The sequence below is a fragment of the Coregonus clupeaformis genome, chromosome 33 (genome assembly GCF_020615455.1).
Source record: "Coregonus clupeaformis isolate EN_2021a chromosome 33, ASM2061545v1, whole genome shotgun sequence".
Classification (NCBI taxonomy): Eukaryota; Metazoa; Chordata; class Actinopteri; order Salmoniformes; family Salmonidae; genus Coregonus; species Coregonus clupeaformis.
Window position 1 is genome coordinate 29,018,413 of NC_059224.1, and position 17,128 is coordinate 29,035,540.

Sequence of the window (17,128 nt, forward strand, 5' to 3'; positions counted from 1 at the left end):
ATATAACATTTTCTGAAATTGACCATATTAAATGATCATTGTTATTGCGCATAAATTGATGTCAGACATGCACCTACCCCAATGCTCTGTTGATGATGACAGGAGTGAATGCAGGAGCAGATTTAAGTAAGTGATTGACCTATCTGGCTAATATAATTATGATGGTCATAAGACCAAGTAAAGTGACACAGGAGGGTCATAATGCTTCTTGACAGTATCATAAAGTGAATTTTTTTAGTCCAAGTAAAGTGACACAGTATGTTTATAATGCTTCATGACAGTGTCATAAAGTGTATTTAAAATATGATGAAAAAAACATGAATTCATTAATACAACAACAACAAAGGACTCAAGAAACAAACTTGCAAATGAAAGGAAACTTCTTGGCAGGGAAAAAACACATTTGAATTAATGTAGGTTTGATGCTCTTATGTAGGTGTCATACCATCCATAATTTTTTTTGGTAAAAGACCAAGTCCATATTATAGGAAGAACAGCTCAAATAAGCAAAGAGGAATTACAGTCCATCACTACTTTAAGACATGAAGGTCAGTCAATACGGAACATTTCAAGAACTTTTAACGTTTCTTCAAGTGCAGTCTCAAAAACCATCAAGCGCTATAATGAAACTGGCTCTCATGAGGAACGCCACAGGAAAGGAAGACCCAGAGTTACCTCTACTGCAGAGGATAAGGTCATTAGAGTTAACTGCACCTCAGATTGCAGCCCAAATAAATGTTTCACAGAGTTCAAGTAACAGACACATCTCAGAATCAACTGTTCAGAGGAGACTGTGTGAATCAGGCCTTCATGGTCGAATTGCTGCAAAAAAAAACACTACAAAAGGACACCAATAATAAGAAGAGACTTGCTTGGGCCAAGAAACACGAGCAATGGACATTAGACGGGCGGAAATCTGTCCTTTGGTCTGAGTCCAAATTTGAGATTTTTGGTTGCAACCGCCGTGTCTTTGTGAGACGCAGAGTAGGTGAACGAATGATCTCTGCATGTTTAGTTACTATCGTGAAGCATGGAGGAGGAGGTGTGATGGTGTGGGGGTTGCTTTGCTGGTGACACTGTCGGTGATTGATTTAGAATTCAAAGCACACTTAACCAGCATGGCTACAACAGCATTCTGCAGCAATATGCCATCCCATCTGGTTTGCGCTTAGTGGGACTCTCATTTGTTTTTCAAAAGGACAATGACCCAAAACACACCTCCAGGCTGTGTAAGGGCTATCTGACCAAGAAGGAGAGTGATGGAGTGCTGCATCAGATGACCTGGCCTCCACAATCACATGACCTCAACCCAATTGAGATGGTTTGGGATGAGTTGGACCGCAGAGTTAAGGAAAAGCAGCCAACAAATGCTCAGCATATGTGAACTCCTTCAAGACTGTTGGAAAAGTATTCCTCATGAAGCTGGTTGAGAGAATGCCAAGAGTGTGCAAAGCTGTCATCAAGGCAAAGGGTGGCTATTTTGAAGAATCAAAAATATAAAATATACACTACCGTTCAAAAGTTTGGGGTCACTTAGAAATGTCCTTGTTTTCGAAAGAAAAGCAATTTTTGTCCATTAAAATAACATCAAATTGATCAGAAATACAGTGTAGACCAGGGTTCTTCGATTACGGTCCTGGAGGGCCGAGACACCTCTGTTTTTCATCCTCTCCTTCTAATCAGGGGCTAATTCAGACCTGGGACACCAGGTGAGTGCAATTAACTACCAGGTAGAAATAAAAAACAGAAGTGTTTAGGCCCTCCAGGACCGGAATTGAAGAACCCTGGTGTAGACATTGTTAATGTTGTAAATGGCTATTGTAGCTGGAAACGGCTGATTCTTTATGGAATATCTACATAGGCATACACAGGCCCATTATCAGCAACAATCAGTCCTGTGTTCCAATGGCACGTTGTGTTTGCTAATCCTCACAGGTCCTCAACTGGCAGCTTCATTAAATAGTACCCGCAAAACACCAGTCTCAAAATCAACAGTGAAGAGGCGACTCCGGGATGCTGACCTTCTAGGCAGAGTTGCAAAGAAAAAGCCATATCTCAGACTGCCCATCTTAATCTTTTTAAGATATGGCTTTTTCTTTGCAACTCTGCCTAGAAGGTCAGCATCCCGGAGTCGCCTCTTCACTGTTGACTGGTCTTTTGCGGATACTATTTAATGAAGCTGCCAGTTGAGGACCTGTGAGGCTCCTGTTTCTCAAACTAGACACTCTAATGTATTTGTCTTCTTGCTCAGTTGTGCACCGGGGCCTCCCACTCCTCTTTCTATTCTGGTTAGAGCCTGTTTGCGCTGTTCTGTGAAGGGAGTAGTACACAGCGTTGTACGAGATCTTCAGTTTCTTGGCAATTTCTCGCATGGAATAGCCTTCATTTCTCAGAGCAAGAATAGACTGACGAGTTTCAGAAGAAAGTTCTTTGTTTCTGGCCATTTTGAGCCTGTAACGAACCCACAATTGCTAATGCTCCAGATACTCAACTAGTCTCAAGAAGGCCAGTTTTATTGCTTCTTTAATCAGCACAACAGTTTTCAGCTGTGCTAACATAATTGCAAAAGGGTTTTCTAACGATCAATTAGCCTTTTAAAATGATAAACTTGGATTAGCAAACACAACGTGCTTTTGGACTGATGGTTGCTGATAATGTGCCTCTGTACGCCTATGAAGATATTCCATTAAAAATCATTGTTTCCAGCTACAATAGCCATTTACAACATTAACAATGTCTACACTGTATTTCTGATCAATTTGATGTTATTTTAATGGACAAAAAATGTGCTTTTCTTTCGAAAACAAGGACATTTCTAAGTGACCCCAAACTTTTGAATGGTTGTGTATATTGATTTGGTTAACACTTTTTTGGTTACTACATGATTCCATATGTGTTATTTCATAGTTTTGATGTCTTCACTATTATTCTACAATGTAGAAAAAATTAAGTAAAAAATAAATGTGCTGATTTCAGCACAAATATATTTTTATTTGGTTCTTTTCTGTTCTGTAAAGGCTTCAAGGTTAATCGAATAATGAGAGAGAACAACAACTATAAAACGTGGGCCCAAGTTCTACATCCAATGGAAAATGTCAACTCATTCCAACGTTTTTGTTCCAACTTTGCTGCAAAAAGAGAGGGAGAGTGAGTATGCAGCTTCACAACCACTACCTGAACACCCTGGGCCTGATCCGAAGAATGGGCATGATTAAGGAATGCTTTGGTAAAACTTTAACCTTAACAGTTATTTTGTCCTCCACAGGGTTGCATATGAAGAGTTTATTTCCAAAATGCTAAATCCACCAATTATTCACATATGTGTTTACTGTTCTCAGATTTTTTATTAATAGCTTTTAGATGTGTATGAAGATATATATGTTTTTATTTTGCAAAATGCTCTATATCCATTGTTTAGCTGGAATGGAATGTATGTATTCCTGTATATTTGACTGTGACATGTGGTTGTCTCACCTAGCCATCTTCTTAAGTTGAATGCACTTACTGTAAGTCGCTCTGGATAAGAGCATTTGTACATGACTAAAATGTAAAATGTAAAATAAATGACTAAAATGTCAAATTTAATTATTGTATTTTTTTAATTTAAAGAGTATTGATGTCACAAATGTATCATTTGTAAATGTCTTTATTTAAAATGTAGTTATTTGTTACATTTGACTGTGTAAAACCTAGCAGTACTACTTATTTCTCTGAGAATGAGGCAGGATATATAGCATTTTGCAAAAGAAACATGATTATTTGTCTCTCTGAAATGAAACCATCAAGTTATAGATTTTAAACAAATACATGTCTGTCATTGAACAACCCCATGCCATGATTAGATCTTGAAAAAACTCACCAATCTCTTTCATAATTTCTTTAAACAATAAAAGCTAAATTACCAAAATTTCTGAAAATGGATATACAGTGCATTCAGAAAGTATTCAGACCCCCTGACTTTTTCCACATTTTGTTACGTTACAGCCTTATTTTAAAATGGATTAAATAAATAACATCCTCATCAATCTACACACAATACCCTATAATGACAAAGCAAAAACCCGTTTATATAAATTTTTGCAAATGTAGAAAAAAATACAATATATGAAATACCTTATTTACATAAGTATTCAGACACTTTGCTATGAGACTCGAAATTGAGCTCAGGTGCATCCTGTTTCCATTGATCATCCTTGAGATGTTTCTACAATTTGATTGGAGTCCACCTGTGGTAAATTCAATTGATTGGACATGATTTGGAAAGGCACACACCTGTCTATATAAGGTCCCACAGTTGACAGTGCATGTCAAAGCAAAAACAAAGCCATGAGGTCGAAGGAATTGTCCGTAGAGCTCCGAGATAGGATTGTGTCGAAGCAAAGATCTGGGGAAGGGTACCAAAAAATGTCTGCAGCTTTGAAGGTCCCCAAGAACACAGTGGCCTCCATCATTCTTAAATGGAAGAAGTTTGGAACCACCAAGACTCTTCCTAGAGCTGGCTGCCCGGCCAAACTGAGCAATCGGGGGAGAAGGGCCTTGGTAAGGGAGGTGACAGTGCTCCAGAGTTCCTCTGGAGATGGGAGAAACTTCCAGAAGGACAACCACCTCTGCAGCACTCCACCAATCAGGCCTTTATGGTAGAGTGGCCAGACGAAAGCCACTCCTCAGTAAATGACACATGACAGCCCACTTGGAGTTTGCCAAAAGGCACCTAAAGGACTCTCGGACCATGAGAAACAAGATTCTCTGGTCTGATGCAACCAAGATTGAACTCTTTGGCCTGAATGCAAGTGTCACGTCTGGAGGAAACCTGGCACCATCCCTACAGTGAAGCATGGTGGTGGCAGCATCATGCTGCTGGGATGTTTTTCAGCGGCAGGGACTGGGAGACTAGTCACAATCGAGGGAAAGATGAACGGAGCAAAGTACAGAGAGATCCTTGATGAAAACCTGCTCCAGAGCGCTCAGGACCTCAGACGGGGGCGAAGGTTCACCTTCCAGCAGGACAATGACCCTAAGCACACAGCCAAGACAACGCAGGAGTGGCTTCTGGACAAGTCTCTGAATGTCCTTGAGTGGCCCAGCCAGAGCCCGGACTTGAACCTGATGGAACATCTCTGGAGAAACCTGAAAATAGCTGTGCAGCGACGCTCCCCATCCAATCTGACAGAGCTTGAGAGGATCTGCAGAGAAGAATGGTAGAAACTCCCCAAATACAGGTGTGCCAAGCTTGTAGCGTCATACCCAAGAAGACTTGAGCCTGTAATCGCTGCCAAAGGTGCTTCAGCAAAGTACTGAGTAAAGGGTCTGAATACTTATGTAAATGTCATATTTCAATGTTACATTAGTAATACATTTGCAAAATTTTCAAAAAACTTGTTTTTGCTTTGACATTATGGGCTATTGTGTATAGACTGATGAGGGGGGAAATAACAATCTATTTTAGAATAAGGCTGTAACGTAACAAAATGTGGGAAAGGTCAAGGGGTCTGAATACTTTCCAAATGCACTGTATAGCGTTTTGGAATGAAACTCTTCATATAAACGCAGGCCTGAATAAAAGTCGCTGTAAAAAATATAGATGTAGACCAAGTCATATACAGTAGCCAACTCCTTTTGGAACACTGTAAGCATCCTACATGGATCAGTTCACAGCCAAATCTATATTTTCCTATGGCATTAATACCTTACAAGTCAGATAGGAAGGGTCAGATAAGAAGGGTGTCACTTCTGATTGGCCAGTATGTTAAAGTCTTTCACGACATTCATACACAAAGTCAAACCAAATTAATCTTTCGAATTAGCCCTTTAACAATGCTGCCACCAAGTGAGACATACATCCCCTTCAGACCTAGCCATACATACTGTATTTGCTGTTGCTACACCTACTCTCCAGCATTTGGAAGTTTTTCAACTGTGGCATGGCTATTGTCAAATATAAGAAGAAGCAACTTACATTACAGCAGCACCATCCTGTTTAAATATATTAATGTTCAAGGCTTAAGCAGTATTTTACATCTATCCAGGACAATTGTAAATATGGCACTTAGCTTACTTACCTGTACTATACAATGAAAGGCAGAATGTCACCTGCCTTACTTTAATGTGCTGTGATTTTTGCCTTTCCTATAATCTCTCTGTCTCAGAATCAAAGAATGTTCTAATTAGTGCCATTTGAAAGGACTTCATGACGTCTTTTGATGTAATATTACCGTCTGTCCCAATTAGCTGTGCACTTGTCAACCTCATTTTGTTATGATGTCTGAATGTTAAAAGAGGCATGCACTGTTGGCAACATAGATCTTTCTGCAAAATGTCCCCCTCTCTGTGTAGTATGTTAGCCTACTTAGTGTATGTTGTTAAGCCACAGAGGGAAAAAAACACTTAAATTAAGTGTATGTACAGGTTTGTGTGATTAATACAGTACCATATCATTAAATGTTCTTCTTGTGAAGCATTGGATTCTTACACATTTGCATGAATCCCTCTGAAGAATGAAAAAAAAAAAATCGAACGAAAAGATACCTAGATCACAATAGTGTACTTTTTATGTCAAATGAGAAATGTCCTCCCTCTATTGGGAATAAATGACATCCTTGCTTATCTGTTTCACAGAGCAGGGAGTTTTGGCCAACCAACCCCACACATTGTTTCTGCTGTACTCTAGCTGCACTAAAGCAGGTAGGTAGTCAACAGTGGCCCTCTCAACCTGTGGAGGGAAATGGTTTTACTTAACCCCTGAACTATCCTTTTATGGCTTTTTCCCCTTTATGGCTTTTTCCACTGAGATGACTATAAAAGTAAATAGTTTTTTTCTCTCAATTTTTTCAGGACATTTTGTCCTGAACATTGCAAATATTCCAGATATTCCAGAAATGTAATGAATGATCCAGATCAATTGAAATGTAATCTTCATTTCACTTCAGTACTTTGATAATTGCTATACTTGTATTTGTGTTAGACCATTATGCAGTAAATAGTTGAATGAAAGCAAACTGTAAGATGAAAACAAACACATAGGAGCAGAAATCTGAGAAATATCTTAAGTAGGAAACTATCCTAAAAATGTTACATGGTACCTGTAGTGAGTAAACTTGAGGGGTGACAAGGTTATGCTAAGGACTATGGTGCCATTATTCGCTTTAGGTTGGAATTTACATGATCTAAGGCTGACACCTAGTGGCAAGACACAGAATGACTCGTCAATCGAATGTAAACAAATCTAGGTAAGTAGGGTTACCTAGCTATGAGCATCCTCCCATGCCAGCTGACTCAAGAGATATCAATATCTGTGTGAAAACATTTTCAGTTGCTTTAAAGCATTTCACAGAAAAAAATGCTAACAAATTTCAGCAACAATTTGCAAATTGCAAATTTAGCCATGCTTCTACGTTACACGTGATAAACATTACGTAAGTCAACGTTCAACCAATCAGCTTCTGCTCTTCAAACAGGAAGTTGTATGCATGTTTACGAGGTTATTTTCTTCTCAGCGAATTGCTTTTTTCATCCCAAAAAGGCATCTTTCCACCTTCAGTTTGCAAAATGAAACAAAACTCCAATGTTCCAGCCTTCCTCACCAAGCTTTGGACTCTTGTGGAGGATTCTGATACAAATGAATTTATTTGTTGGAGTCAGGTAAAGTCAATTGCCCCGCTGAGCGTACCAGCCTGGCAGAGCTAGCTAGCGAGTTAGCGCTAGCGCTGCAGGGTTTGAAACGAACTAGCCATCTAGCTATTTATCATCTGTGGCCTCATATACCCGAGTCATAATATTTCTGCTTAATCCTAGATGCAGGTGTCAGTAGTAGGCTTCAATAAGCATAATTTTGTTTTGCTACTGATGTCAAAGACTAATTTGCTATTGTTGTCCCTGCTGGCTAAAGCTAGCATAGTAGCCTCTCCGCTACAACCATCCCCTCCCCCCAGAAGTTAACGTTATAGATAGCTAACGTTATTTGAGTGATCTGTTTGCAAGTTGGCTAGTGTCCTTATAAGAGCACATCAATAAGCATTCAATCATAAAATAAAGCAAGAAGTCCATGCACTGTTTAGTTCCTGAAATGTAACACATACATTTCCTTTAGTTTAAGTAACGTTGTTGATATTGTAGTCTCCTAACTATAATAATGTTTCGTTTTCTAGGAGGGTAACAGTTTCCTCGTCATGAACGAACAGCGATTTGCCAAGGAGATTCTTCCCAAGTTCTTCAAACACAACAACATGGCCAGCTTTGTCAGACAGCTGAATATGTGTAAGTCAGCTATTCTATAAACATAGCTGCTCAGCTGTTATATTGGAATGCCTCCTGTGCAGCTGTCTAATGGGTGGTCTCTCTGCAGATGGATTTCGCAAAGTGATGCACATCGACACAGGCATAGTGAAGCAAGAGCGTGATGGACCAATTGAATTCCAGCATCCTTATTTTAAACATGGGCAGGATGACTTGCTGGAAAACATCAAAAGAAAAGTAAGACCATCATGGGAAACAAATATATAATGGTAAACACATAAATGACCTATATCAGTAAGTAGTCAAACTGAATAAGGTAGAGGTTTAATGGGCACATTTTTTTCAGGTTTCCAATGCAAGACCAGAGGATACTAAGATCAAACAAGAAGACCTGTCCAATATTTTGGCCAGTGTTCAGAATGTTCACGGAAAACAAGAAAGCATTGATTCCCGACTCAACACACTGAAAAGGTACGCAAACTACCATGCCTTGGCAATTAAATGGTGGTAAGAAAGTAGTAGTGATGTGTTGGTTTGGAGATGGTACTATGCTGATGCTTGAATTTCTGTTTACAGAGATAATGAAGGTCTATGGAGGGAAATATCAGACCTGAGACAGAAGCACTCCCAACAGCAGCAAATCATTAAGAAGGTGCAGTAAAACATTCTTCATCCAGAATTACTTCACATATTCAGTGGAAATGGAATTGGAAACAATTTTCTCACAATAAAACAGCTTAACCATTGAATGCATAATTGGCCTTTAGGCTATAAAAGTTTAATCTAACTTTGCTTGTTGTGGTCTTTATTCATTGCAGTTGATACAATTCATTGTCACATTCGTACAAAAGAACCGGATTATGGGTTTAAAACGCAAACGGTAAGCCTTCATAGTATAGCAATTCTTCCACCGAATGACAATTTCGATTACGAAACATTATTAATACATTTTACTTCTCAATCTCCATTTTGCAGGCCTATTCTACTGAACAACAATGGAAAGAAGCCTAAATACATCCATGAAATCTACGATGAACCTCCTCTGGAGCAAAACAAAGTATGTGTAGAGGTCTGAAGGGATTTACCTCCTTATGTAAGGTGTACATGGGGGTGTCCATCCATTCAGACATCACACTAATGATACTAGCAAATACACTAGATAGATATTTTTCTGGACAAGATTGAGGCAGGATCATTGCCCAGAAAAATGGCTTAAATTGTGAGAGTCAATGAAACTTGACATTGTCATGGGGGGAATTTTCCATAATATGAGTTTATAATGTTATTTCAAGAGTCTGTTTTTTCAATGGAAACTATTCTAAAGATGTATATTCTGACTCCTCTCCCAGCCCTCTGTCAGTGGTTTGAAGAACGCTGATCTTATTGATGATGTTGTCATCTGTGACATAACTGACGACGATACAGAGATCACAGAGGGCCCCTCAATATTGGATCAATCGTAAGTCAACATCTACATTTTTGTTTCATGTATATTTCCATCTGTGCCATCATCTATCCTCATGCCTGTTCTCCTCTCCTTTATTCTTAGGGATGTAGAAATAGTTGAGGTCTTCGACAGCAATACTGTGTCACAGACAGACGGCTCTGACAATACAGGACAGACCAACTCTTTGGTATTCGAACCAGAAGAGACCACCATAAGCACATATGATAGCCTTCCAACCAGCAGCGTCTTGCAGCTCAACAAACCATCAGGCTTGAGCCTGGAGGATCCCATGAAGATGATGGACTCAATCCTCAATGAGAGTGGAGCTATTTCTCAGAATATCAACCTCCTCGGCAAGTAAGTAGACTTGACTTGCTTTACCTTCGTGGTCCGTAGTTCCTGAAGAACTCGAAAAGGCTCTCTCACAATATGTCCCATATTACTGGGTAGCATTTTTGCATTACTGAAGATATATAGGCCTATTGAATTATTGTTTCAGCTTGCAGTTAATAAGAAGCATCCATGTTTTAACAGGGTTGAGCTGATGGACTACTTGGACAGCATTGACTGCAGTTTGGAAGACTTTCAGGCTATGTTGTACGGGAAGCAGTTCAGCATTGATCCAGATATTTTAGAGGTATGCTTTTCATTTTTAAATGTAACCGGGAAGTTGATAGGCCCCAGAGGTTTATGTTAATGACATTTCATAGAAAGTGTTGTTTTTATTCAGTTCTATGTTTCCTCTTCAGTCTTTCAGTTCAAATTGCATGATTTCAGCATCTGCACAGTTTAAGTGAGTCCTGTCAAACAGGCAGTACACAAATCTACAGTGAGGCTACTCATATCTGTTTACCTGGTTCCCCCTCTTTACTCAACATCAAGTCTTCCTGTCTGAATTGGTCTTTTTATTTGTGTTACTGAATTCATTTCACTCAATTATGTAATCTTCAGGAGAGTGGTGGTTCCAAAGGAAATGCAGGGCTACTATCCAAAGGAGGCAAGTCTGGCATCTCTGCAGATAAGCAGCTGGTCCAGTACACGTCCTGCCCTCTGCTGGCCTTCCTCGATGGCTGCACCCCTTTGGCCCCAGAGCCAGACAGCAGCACAGCCACAGAGCTGGGAGACAGCCTGCTGCAGCCCAGCACTGAGGTACCCACAGACCTCCTGGAGCCAGATGAGGAGCCTAGACGGAGCTCCCTGATCCGCCTGGAGCCCCTGACTGAGGCAGAGGCCACGCTTTTCTACCTGTGTGAACTCAATCCAGAGGGGTGCACCACTGACTCGACACAGCTGGAGATTTAACAAGGTTAACCAAGGAGCAGAAAAGACTCAAATGATTAACGGTATTTATTTCCTTGTATCTTTTGGTACATTTATGTCCACAGGTCAAAAGACATTCCATAATTTAGCTGTTGATATGGTTTCTCCACTATTTCCACTAGCAGTTGTAGGTAAACCCTGATAGAGGCTGCCATTTTGTTGTTTGTTTCACTATGTATTATTGATTTCTGTATCGATAGGTCAAATGTTTCAACGATCACAACCTTTTAATGAAAAAAAACATAAGTGCCTGCATATTTCCTTGTCTTAGAACCACAGTGCTCAGAACTTCAAATACTGTAGTCTGGTGTGTATCATAAGGTGTCATGTTATAAGACTTCTGTGATTTTGCCTATCCTGTGAGATTCACTGTTAAGCTGCACAATGACATTAAAAGAACAACAAAAGCGTCTTGTCATTCTGAATGCTTTATGTAGGTGACGGTATAATGAATAGGGACATGGTTGCCTTGGGTTACAATGTACTTTAATACATGTCGAAAGGCTAAAACTATTCTAGAGGAATGGGAGTTGACATTTTCTGCAATGTACCTTGTCAGTCTGGTAGAAACACTGAATACACATTTCAATTATGCTAAAGCACCTACAAAATAACTTATCCACTGTTTGAACATCAGTAGTTTACCTTTAGAAGATAACTAGTGCAAATCATAAGTAACACAAGGTACATAAAACTGAGGGACTTATTTGACCTATTGCAAGTTGCCCAAAATGGAAAGCTGCAGTTTAGCAATCTGGGAGGATGTTCTGAAAAGGAAAGCACAGCAACATTAAGATTTACATGATGGTAGATTAGCCTATAATATCATGCAAATGGCGCATCACATGTAACTCATTGTCACTGATGGAAATTAACCTAGGATAACAATGTTAGCTAATATCTGAAACCCTGCACTTCACCATTACATATGCATAACTTACAGTGAAGGAAAGGGTAGCATATCAAACATAAAGCAGTCTTTTCCATTTTGTAACAAATTAACTTATTTCTGAATGTCTCTTATCCAGAACCGATTACAGTTGAGAGGAAGAGTCCTTCTCCCTTTAACTGACGTCTCCCCAAGCCCCAGCAACCTTTACAATCCCGACTCTGCAAAAGTAATCCTCATTCTTTAATTTTGCAATAGGATAAAACAGTGGATAAAACACAGTGGATAACACCTATGTACTCAATACTATTGCATGCATGCAGTTGGTTAAAACCAAAAAGGGTGGGTGGGTTATCCACGGAGAATGCACATACAGAGCTCGTTCACCTTACACAATTCACGATCATGAGCAAATGATTGCGCCCCCCCCTCACACACAAATTCTTTAGATCCTCAGTCGAAGTCTCGGTTGACCAGGACCAGTGGGGCCGCCAGGGTCCACACATAAAGGGCAATGCAGATCCAGCTGGAGGAGATCTTCACCCACACAGAGGGCCACTTGCTGGTCATTGTCTCATAGCTGGAGTCAGGGCTGGGGAAATCAAAAACAAGAGACCTCTTAAAATGAGTGACCTGTGTATATGTTCACAATATCCAATACTTAGGCTGCAGACTCATTATGGCAATTGCCTAATTATCATGGTATCAGACCAGATCAACCAGGGAGAGTAAGAGATACACACCTGTACCAGTTGGTGAGGGTCATCATGATGTAGAGAGAAGCCAGGAAGAGCATGAAGTGGAAGAAGGAATAGCTGTAGGTGACCCCGTCCTTCTCGTTGTCCACTGCCCGGTTCTCGCCGTCTTCCGCGTCAAAGTTCTCAGGGTGGGGGCCATCCTCGATCAGGGCAGACTCGTCACTGGTCAGAGTCAGTTTGTTCACTTGGGTATTGGATGAGTTGCGGATGCTAGAGGAGTGAATTGATAACATGTTATTGTCAGGGTCAATGGCAACTGCACAAAGCTGGTAAATGGTAAAATAACAGCAGTTCCTTATTATAGAACACTGCAGACAGTTGGAGTTTGACCTGTTTCCTTACCTTGAGTATAGAACACACATCAGGAACAGGACCAGCCCCACAATGCCCTGGGCATCCCACCACTGAACAACCGGATGGTCCTTGCCAGCTGGGGTGGTGCTGTTGAGGCCAATGATACCCAGCAAGCTTGGGTTGCATTTCCTGTCTGTAGATGGCAAAGACCAACACATTCACTCATGTTGTCTTGATGAAGAGCTAGCCACTGATTGGTGTATTGAAAAGGGAGACATTGGATCATTCAAATCCTCACCTGGCTCGTTGGTCATGGCAGACCAGGTGAGATACATTGTGTACAGAGTCACAATGGAAGACTGCAGCAACCCGGACCTTGGCTGGGACTCCTGTTGAGAAAAGGGGTGAGAGAACACAAAGATGTAAATGTCTTAGAACATATTATATAACATGAAGGTCCAGAGATGAAGGGCTACAAAGTGGAGTGTGAGGTGACATGCTGGTCCAATGCACTTCCTTACCTGAATCTGTGGCAGGATGGACATGACTGAGGCTCCCACACACAGCAGCATGTTGACACTGATGAAGGCCTTGTTCTCAGTGCAGCCGTCGGTGTGGGTGTAGTAGACATAGAACATGACCAGGGACACCACGGACAGGATGTAGTTGATGGTTGTAGCAGACAGCAGAGCTGCAGGGGAGGAATGACACTTACTGGTTATTTCTGGAGAATGGGGACAGCGGAGGTTAGAGAAGAGTAGACGCAGAGGACTGCTTTAACTCAACCTGTCACCATTTCCACAAGGTATTCTCAAAGAGAAGCTCATGTTGATTCGCATACCTGCATACCAGCAGCGAGAGTTGCCCTCTTCCATCTTCTCCACCCAGGACTCATTCCAGGAGTGGGCAAAGTCAATCAGCAGGACCAACTGGATCAGGATGAAACAAAAAGCTCCAGCCATTCCTATGTAGAACCAAACTAAGGGAGAGAAGGGCGAAGTGTGAACTACATTCAAAGAGCTGCAGGCTACGCTAATATTTCCATGCGACAAATATATTTTAATGAAAAGGGGTGTTACCAGTTGTGAAGGCACCCTCTGGAATGAAGAATGCACCGATGGTAATGGCAGTCGCAGCAGCAAACTTGAAGAACCAAAACCTAAAAAGAAAGTATTTTAACTGTCTGACCTTTGTTTTAACTTCTTTATAAACACATACCCTTGCAGTATTATAAGCTTACTGATATCGTCATTACCCATTATTATGATTATAATAATAATAATAATAATAATAGACTCGCTGTGCCATTTTTACCCGTTGTGTACTGCAGCTCTAGGATCCTGGCTACTCTTGACCTTGACCATGAGGAGGGAGAAGAGCAGGAAGAACATGGCCATGCCGAAGCAGACGCGGTACACAGCCTTGTAGCCGACCAAGACATCACAGTTCACGTGACCCTCCACACCTGGGATTGATGTACCCATTCCCCCATCACAGAATCCTGGAATCTGCAAGAGCCAAGATGCACAGGTAATTAGTCAGGCGAATAAAAAATGTATAGAATTAGATGTCACTGAGCGCACAAAACATTAGGAACACCTGCTCTTCCCATGACACACTGACCAGGTGAAAGCTATGATTCCCTTATTGATGTCACTTGTTAAATCCACTTCAATCAGTGTACATGATGGGGAGGAGACAGGTAAAATAAGGATTTTAAAGTCTTGAGACATGGATTGTGTGTATGTGTGCCATTCAGAGGGTGAATGGGCAACACAAGATTTAAGTGCCTTTGAACTGGGTATGGTAGGTGCCAGCAGCATCGGTTTGAGTGTCAAGAACTGCAACGCTGCTGAGTTTTTCACACTCAACAGTTTCCCATGTGTATCAAGAATGGTCCACCACCCAAAGGACATCCAGCCAACTGTGGGAAGCATTGGGAAGCATTGGAGTCAACTGTGGGAAGCATTGGAGTCAACATGGGCCAGCATCCCTGTGGAACGCTTTCAACACCTTGTAGATTCCAAGCCCCGACGAATTGAGGCTGTTCTGAGGGCAAAGGGGGAGGGGTGCAACTCAATATTAGGAAGGTGTATGAAAAAAAAAAATGGGGGAAAACAATGTATGCACTCACTAACTGTAAGTCTCTCTGGATAAGAGCATCTGCTAAAATGACAAATGTAAAAAAAAAAATGTTAAATGTGTTCCTAATGTTTTATACAGTCAGTGTAAATGTTGTATATCAAACACATAACCACAAAGTTTGGTACCTTCTTGAGTTGCTCTTCCATCCCAGGCATTAGCATGATGCATGCGATGCCCACACCCAGGAGGAGGAAGAAGGCATAGGTAAGTCGGGTGACGGTGGAGTTATTCCCGCTGGGGCAGCATCTGCACAGCAGGCAGGGGGCTGTGCCACACAGGCAGGGGATCTACAGGGAAGACAACATGATTAACTAATTAGCTAATAATACAAGCATTGAACTGATGGTGACATAATTATGTATCTGTGTAGCTACCGCTGAATGGTTTAACAAATAGAATAACGGTACCAAGTCAATAAGGTATTCATTCATTGATAAAAGTTAATCAATCCACCTAGGGTTGACATAACACCAACAATGTTGTTTTTGATAAGTTGCTAACTACTATGGAAACCAAATCCATGCCAGGAATAGAGATCTGACCATGTCTGTTGTCAAACCTAATCAAGTGGATGTGGAAGAGAATGACCAAACAGCTAACGCCCCACTTTTAGCTTAGAACGGTTTCAGGAATAGTATTAGTTAAACTAAATAGGAAAAATACCAGACATATGCCTGTTATTGTCTAACTGAACTTAGTGTATTTTCATGACCCACATTTCGCAATTCACTACTAGGCTAACGTTAAGTGGAGACGTCATAGCTAGCTACTGTAGCTGTTATCTGACATTTGATTCTGCTTTGACCGCGACGGTGTTGAAATATTTCCAAGTACCGATAGCTAACGTTAGTTAGCTAGTTTAGCTATCAACGACAAAGTGGCTATCTAGTTAGCTTTCACGTAGTGCTACATTGCTGTGTATCGAAAATGTAAAACGTAGACCGTAGAGAGCAATCGCTAATTTGCATAAAACAAACCCGGGGTCGAACTATCAAAACCCACATTGGTATGACGGTTGTTTGCCAAATAAAATGATAATTTTACAATAATTTGTTAATACATTGTGTTCATGTTTTGGAAAGATCATCCAGGGACAATTTATTTCATTAAAAGGCAATTCGCCAGGTCCTGACAGCTGAACAGGGAGGAACCACCCTGGCTTTCTTGTTGCGCATTGAGGCTGTAGCAGCTGAGCTAGCGAAGGTATCTCGGAAGAAATAGTTGATTCGGCCCTTTTTTTTAAATAACTGGATATGATGTCGAATTTTATTTTAATTAATTAAAGACTTACCCAACTTGCCATGGAGCACAGTCCAAGAACGGCCCCCATGATGTTTTGCTGAAATACGACTTCTCTGTGAAGAAAGATGGATGCTTCTCGTCTGTTTACCAGCTCTTCTTCTTCATCTTTGAGGTTTAACGGCGGTTGGCATCCAATAAATGATGCATTACCGCCACCTACTAGACTGGAGTATAACTCGCTTATACCTTGCTTGAAAACAAACAAATAATCAACAAATACCCTACCATCTAAACCTACACTCACAAAAAACCCACCACCCTACTCCACTATTTACATCTATCTAGTCCTACCTCAGGCCAACAGCCTGAAAGGACGGGACACCACCACTCAACACACTGTAACTCTTCTGATGTCAGGTCTCGTACACCCAAATACCTATCTGCAGCTGCCACCACAACCTCAATTTTCTGTGACTTATATTCCATCTCTGCAGTAAAGTTGATAACTATTGCTATAAGTGCTAAAAATCTAATCTTACTGAAGCATATATCACTTGTTGGCTTATCCCTTTGTACTGGTACAGATCTACTACTCACACCTCTCCTCTCAGGATCCCTCCCCCTTGACCCATCTTCCTCTACTTTCTTCACTGCCTCAGCATTCGACAACTTCTGCACTACTCTAACCCTGGAAACCTCAACCAGCCTCTCTCCTTTGAACCTTTCTGATCCCCAGCCCCATGGGTACCCCTACAATTAACACATACCACTAATTTCTCCAATGCTACACATTCCTTTGTC

At 40.9% G+C, this 17,128-nt stretch overlaps 2 protein-coding genes across 2 annotated transcripts; one reads left to right on the plus strand and one right to left on the minus strand.

Moving 5' to 3' along the window:
• The first annotated feature begins 7,451 nt into the window (after positions 1 to 7,451).
• Positions 7,452 to 11,409, plus strand: hsf2 (heat shock transcription factor 2). Its single transcript, XM_041860648.1, has 11 exons — positions 7,452 to 7,638; positions 8,145 to 8,253; positions 8,342 to 8,469; positions 8,579 to 8,703; positions 8,809 to 8,884; positions 9,051 to 9,112; positions 9,208 to 9,289; positions 9,582 to 9,691; positions 9,782 to 10,036; positions 10,214 to 10,316; positions 10,631 to 11,409. The coding sequence occupies exons 1-11, from the start codon at positions 7,546 to 7,548 to the stop codon at positions 10,979 to 10,981; spliced, it is 1,494 nt and encodes a 497-aa protein (XP_041716582.1). The 5' UTR covers positions 7,452 to 7,545; the 3' UTR covers positions 10,982 to 11,409.
• Positions 11,410 to 11,468: 59 nt separating this feature from the next.
• serinc1 (serine incorporator 1) lies at positions 11,469 to 16,501 on the minus strand. The gene is made up of 10 exons (XM_041860649.1): positions 16,377 to 16,501; positions 15,211 to 15,372; positions 14,255 to 14,448; positions 14,020 to 14,099; positions 13,782 to 13,919; positions 13,462 to 13,631; positions 13,239 to 13,329; positions 12,989 to 13,133; positions 12,632 to 12,856; positions 11,469 to 12,480 (listed from the first exon to the last, which is right to left on the minus strand). The coding sequence occupies exons 1-10, from the start codon at positions 16,413 to 16,415 to the stop codon at positions 12,342 to 12,344; spliced, it is 1,383 nt and encodes a 460-aa protein (XP_041716583.1). The 5' UTR covers positions 16,416 to 16,501; the 3' UTR covers positions 11,469 to 12,341.
• Between the last annotated feature and the right edge of the window lie 627 nt (positions 16,502 to 17,128).

What these genes read in the sequence shown, in the direction of transcription:
- hsf2 (XM_041860648.1), top strand. Translation starts at nt 7,546, where the DNA reads ATGAAACAAAACTCCAATGTTCCAGCCTTCCTCACCAAGCTTTGGACT. An exon ending in TGGAAAACATCAAAAGAAAA is followed by an intron (nt 8,470 to 8,578) that starts GTAAGACCATCA and finishes CATTTTTTTCAG; the next exon opens with GTTTCCAATGCAAGACCAGA. An exon ending in AGCAGCAAATCATTAAGAAG is followed by an intron (nt 8,885 to 9,050) that starts GTGCAGTAAAAC and finishes TATTCATTGCAG; the next exon opens with TTGATACAATTCATTGTCAC.
- serinc1 (XM_041860649.1), bottom strand. Translation starts at nt 16,415, where the DNA reads ATGGGGGCCGTTCTTGGACTGTGCTCCATGGCAAGTTGG. An exon ending in TGTGCTCCATGGCAAGTTGG is followed by an intron (nt 15,373 to 16,376) that starts GTAAGTCTTTAA and finishes TCTTCCCTGTAG; the next exon opens with ATCCCCTGCCTGTGTGGCAC. An exon ending in ACCCTCACCAACTGGTACAG is followed by an intron (nt 12,481 to 12,631) that starts GTGTGTATCTCT and finishes TGATTTCCCCAG; the next exon opens with CCCTGACTCCAGCTATGAGA.